This window comes from Etheostoma cragini, chromosome 2 (genome assembly GCF_013103735.1).
Source record: "Etheostoma cragini isolate CJK2018 chromosome 2, CSU_Ecrag_1.0, whole genome shotgun sequence".
Lineage (NCBI taxonomy): Eukaryota > Metazoa > Chordata > Actinopteri > Perciformes > Percidae > Etheostoma > Etheostoma cragini.
The window spans coordinates 30,016,733-30,021,135 of NC_048408.1; the positions used below are offsets into that span (position 1 = coordinate 30,016,733).

General features: G+C 42.8%; 1 protein-coding gene across 1 annotated transcript in view; it reads right to left on the reverse strand.

Moving 5' to 3' along the window:
• Nucleotides 1-4,403, reverse strand: part of LOC117956755 (E3 ubiquitin-protein ligase pellino homolog 1-like) — an 11,342-nt gene that overhangs the window by 2,699 nt on the left and 4,240 nt on the right. Inside the window, exons 3-5 of the mRNA XM_034892005.1 lie at nucleotides 3,961-4,062; nucleotides 2,380-2,577; nucleotides 1,464-1,652 (exon numbers count right to left, since the gene is read on the reverse strand). Of these exons, the coding sequence (XP_034747896.1) occupies nucleotides 1,464-1,652; nucleotides 2,380-2,577; nucleotides 3,961-4,062 (489 nt within the window). The remainder of the gene's footprint in view (nucleotides 1-1,463; nucleotides 1,653-2,379; nucleotides 2,578-3,960; nucleotides 4,063-4,403) is intronic.

The following is a 4,403-nucleotide window of genomic DNA, read 5'->3' on the forward strand; positions in this document are numbered from 1 at the left end:
CTTACAGGGAGGTGTGTTCAGGTGCATTCTGGGCGTGTTAGTCTTACAGGGAGGTGTGTTCAGGTGCATTCTGGGCGTAATGCTATCTTGAGGCAGCGGGAAGTGACACATTTTGGTTTTTATAAGAATGCCAAAGGACAGTTGATTGAAGAAAGTTCTCCTGTTGCTGCTAAAGGAGTTAAACACACTTTTAAAAATGTCGCGATAATCCCAAAAACTGAGATAATTTAGGTAATGTAGTGTATTTTCACACCGTAGTATCCCTGGATGTGAAGATGTTTTTATGTGAGTGTTGTCTGTTGATTGTTGGAGGGCTACATCCCTATTTCCCAAAAAATTATAAAATAAACTTGTTCAAATGTGATGGGGAGGAGGCAAAGAAAGAGTTACGCAAAACGTGATTGCTTAATAATTTTTTCTCCCTCGATTTTACAGTTTTTGTGATCGTTAGGAGCCAAATCTAAATGAGTCTCATTTGAATGCGCAACATTTATAAGTCGTGGAATGTAACTAAGTACATTTACTTCAGTTCTGTACTTAACTTAGCAAAAGTTGAGGTACTTGTACTTTATTTGAGCTCCCCTGAAGAGGATTACTGCAGACAGCAAGATAGTATACAACACATAACAACAACATAATGCACAAGACAACACGCAGGACATGTGGTCACATGAAGGGTTTTTTGAAGTGACTTGGGAGGGTGAAAAAATAAATTAAAAAAATGAATAAATAAATAACGAGAAACCGAGTCAGTCAGACGGAAGCAGGGAGGGATGGGGGGGGGGGGGGGGCATGTGTGGTGTGGAGTGAGATAATGAGTTGTGTGTGTGAGATATGAAATATGTTCTCCTGTTGCTGCTAAAGCCGTTGAACACACTTTTAAAAACGCCGCAGTAATACTGACAACCGAGATCGTTTTGATGACTTTACACACGGTTACATCTCTGGATGTGGAGATGATTTTTACGTTTGAGTTATCTGTTGTTTGTGGGAGCAGACGATGCAAGAACATGTTCTGTGTGAACAGAAAGTTTTATTCTTTCTTAGCTCATCAACTCTTTGGGGCAATTTGGTCAAAAGAAACACATATTTCTGGTATAAAAAACGATTAAAACGAGTCAAATTTGACGTGAGGACAACAGGACAATAAAGTCTGAGTTTCCAATTTGGATATCATCACTGGAGCGCATGGCATTATGTTCATGTAAGAAAGATAAGAAAAAGATTAGAAAAAGCTTCAAAAAAACATACTACAATCGCTACGAGACTCATTTTTGTTCTTAAAATTTTCACTCTTGTAAATATATATATTTTTTTTAATTTGCATTTTTGTTTAGTTTTTTCCAAGAAGACCCGGTTAAGTAGTGTTTTGTTTTTTTCTTTTTAATTTCTAACTAGAATTGAATGGCATCACTGTAAAATTCTTTGATATTTAAATAAGGAGCCGGGGAGGGGTTACCCACCATCTTGCCTCTCTGCTGAGACGACCTGGTCTCCCGCAGCGTGAAGACGTTTCCACAGACGGACATCTCCCTCCACACGCCCGGTGTGGAGCCCTGGCTGAAGCCGTGGCACGGGTGCATCACCAGAACGCCGTTGGTGGTCAGCCCGTCCATCTCGCCGCCCTGCATCCTCCACTTGGCCGCCTTCTCCTGAGGAAAGGTAAGATAAATAAATAATAAACTCTTATTACACAAAACACAAGCAATGAACCCAGTATCGCCGTTCGTCTCGCCCAGTTCAGACCGAAGATTTACGACGAGACGACTTAAAACGCGTCTAAAACTTTGCCATTTCCAGCTGAAATAAAAGGGATTATGGATCATTTTGATTCCATAGCTTGTAGCTGACTGGACAAGCTGACTTCTCTATTGGCTGTTGAGACAGAAGTACCCTTATGTCCTAAAACCAGCCTCTGGAGACTCCACCAGCTGACTTCTCTATTGGCTGTTGAGACAGAAGGTCTCTTACGTCCTAAAACCAGCCTCTGGAGACTTCACCAGCTGACTTCTCTATTGGCTGTTGAGACAGAAGGTCTCTTACGTCCTACAACCAGCCTCTGGAGACTCCACCAGCTGACTTCTCTATTGGCCGTTGAGACAGGAGACGTCTCTTACGTCCTAAAACCAGCCTCTGGAAACACCAACAGCTGACTTCTCTATTGGCCGTTGAGACAGGATAAGTCTCTCACGTCCTAAAACCAGCCTCTGGAGACTCCACCAGCTGACTTCCTATTGGCTGTTGAGACAGGAGACGTCTCTCACGTCCAAAAACCAGCCTCTGGAGACTCCACCAGCTAACTTCTCTATTGGCTGTAGAAACAGGAGACGTCTCTCACGTCCTAAAACCAGTCTCTGGAGACTCTTAACTGCAGCCTACCCCGAGGAAGATGTTCTTGGAGGAGTCGAAGCCGGCGGCGTAGATGCGTGCCGAGTAAGGAGGGCTCCGTTGGCAGATGATGCGGCAGGCGAAGCGGGAGATGGTGCTCTGGACCGTCTGTCCGTCCACTTGGTTCTGACCCCCGGGCAGCGTGTCCGTCACCACAAAGTCAATGGGAGTCTCCGTGGAACGACCAATCTGTAACAGAGACGCTTTTATCTTCCTGTACTTTACGTGTCCAATGTGGCGGTTTGTTTATTTTAAGATGATTTTTTGGGCATCTTTAGACCTTTTTTTGACAGGACAGCTGAAGAAGTAAAAGGGGAGAGAGAGGGGGGGGGGGATGGCGATGGCTGCACCTGATTGGACGAATCAGTCCGCTTCGGGATTTCTAAACAAACCAACATGGGGCTTGCTTGGAAACTTTCACTTATTTAATGAAACTGACGGTAGTTCACCAAATATATTTCTGAAAACATTTTATGCGAGAAATAAGCTGCAGCTGCTAAATCTGTTTATTTTAGATTGACAATGCCCACTTAATTTCTTTTTTTTTTAAGCCTCAGGTTGTCCTCATGTTGCCCTCATGTTGTCCCCATGTTGCCCTCATGTTGTCCTCATGTTGCCCTCATGTTGTCCTCATGTTGCCCTCATGTTGTCTTCATGTTGCCCCCATGTTGCCCCCATGTTGCCCTCATGTTGCCCTCATGTTGCCCTCATGTTGCCCTCATGTTGCCCCCATGTTGCCCCCATGTTGTCTTCATGTTGCCCCCATGTTGCCCCCATGTTGCCCTCATGTTGCCCTCATGTTGCCCTCATGTTGTCCTCATGTTGCCCTCATGTTGTCCTATATCAATGTTCTTTTTAATTCCCCAAAATAACATGATCGATTCCACACAACGCTCTTTGCCAAATCTCTACTTTCATTAATTTTGGGGCGTCTTATTCAATTTTATAGCATTGTAAAACAAATGGAAGTGTTGTTGAAATAGTATTGAGTAAAAGTTGACATATTCCAGTCTGTGATTATCATCAACATCCATTCCTTTAATTTTAGTCTCAATAATTCCTAATTTCTGCTTTTCTAACTCAAACATTAGGTATAATTTCCTATAAATGAGGTTTATTGACCATAAATTCCAAAAATAACTTTAAAACTAAAGTTAATGAGTAAGTGTTACGTAGTGATAAAAATGTAAAAAAAAAAAAAGTGGCAAACATTGAAAAAAAAGCATCAAAAGTGTTGAAAAAGGGACAAAAACCTTAAAAAAAGAAAAAATTAAAAGCCTCAACAAAAGTGTTAAAATTCCGTCGACGGCCAGTCGAGTTGGACACCCGTGATGTGCATAAAGTAGCCGGGATTCGACTTCATGCACAGAAAAAGGCCCTAAGATAAAGAGAATGAAGTTTATATGATAACATCTAAAACTGCTGCAGCCTGAAAACAAACACAGACGGAGTCAGTCAGTTTGTCTAATCCTTGTGTGGCCATCCAGACACAGAACAACAAACCATGGAGAGTGTAATGTGATGTGTGCGTATCTGAGGAGAGATCAGAAGGAGTTGTGGGGCGCTACAGACCTGGAACATGTCGGTGCTGCTGTCGTGCGTGTACTCCACCACCACCGTCTGAGCCCGGGACAGCGTGTAGGAAATACTGTGCTGCTCCTTGTTGCTCACAGCCTTCAGAAACACACAGGGGATGCCCGGTTAACATTAAGATCATTATTATTATTATTATAAGATTATTATTATTATTATTATTATTATAAGATTATCAACACAACTGTTATTGTTCCTGTTTTGTTTGATGATGGCAGATTTTATTAATTATGCTTAAAGTCTGTGAGGCGCCATCGAGCCAGGTGGTGTGTGTGTGTGTGGGTGGTGTGTGTGTGTGTGTGTGGGTGGTGTGTGTGTGGTATGTGGTGTGTGGTGTGTGTGTGTGTGTCTGTGTGTGTGTGTGTGATGTCTGTGTGTGATGTCTGTGTCTGCGTGTGTGATGTCTGTGTCTGCGTGTGTGT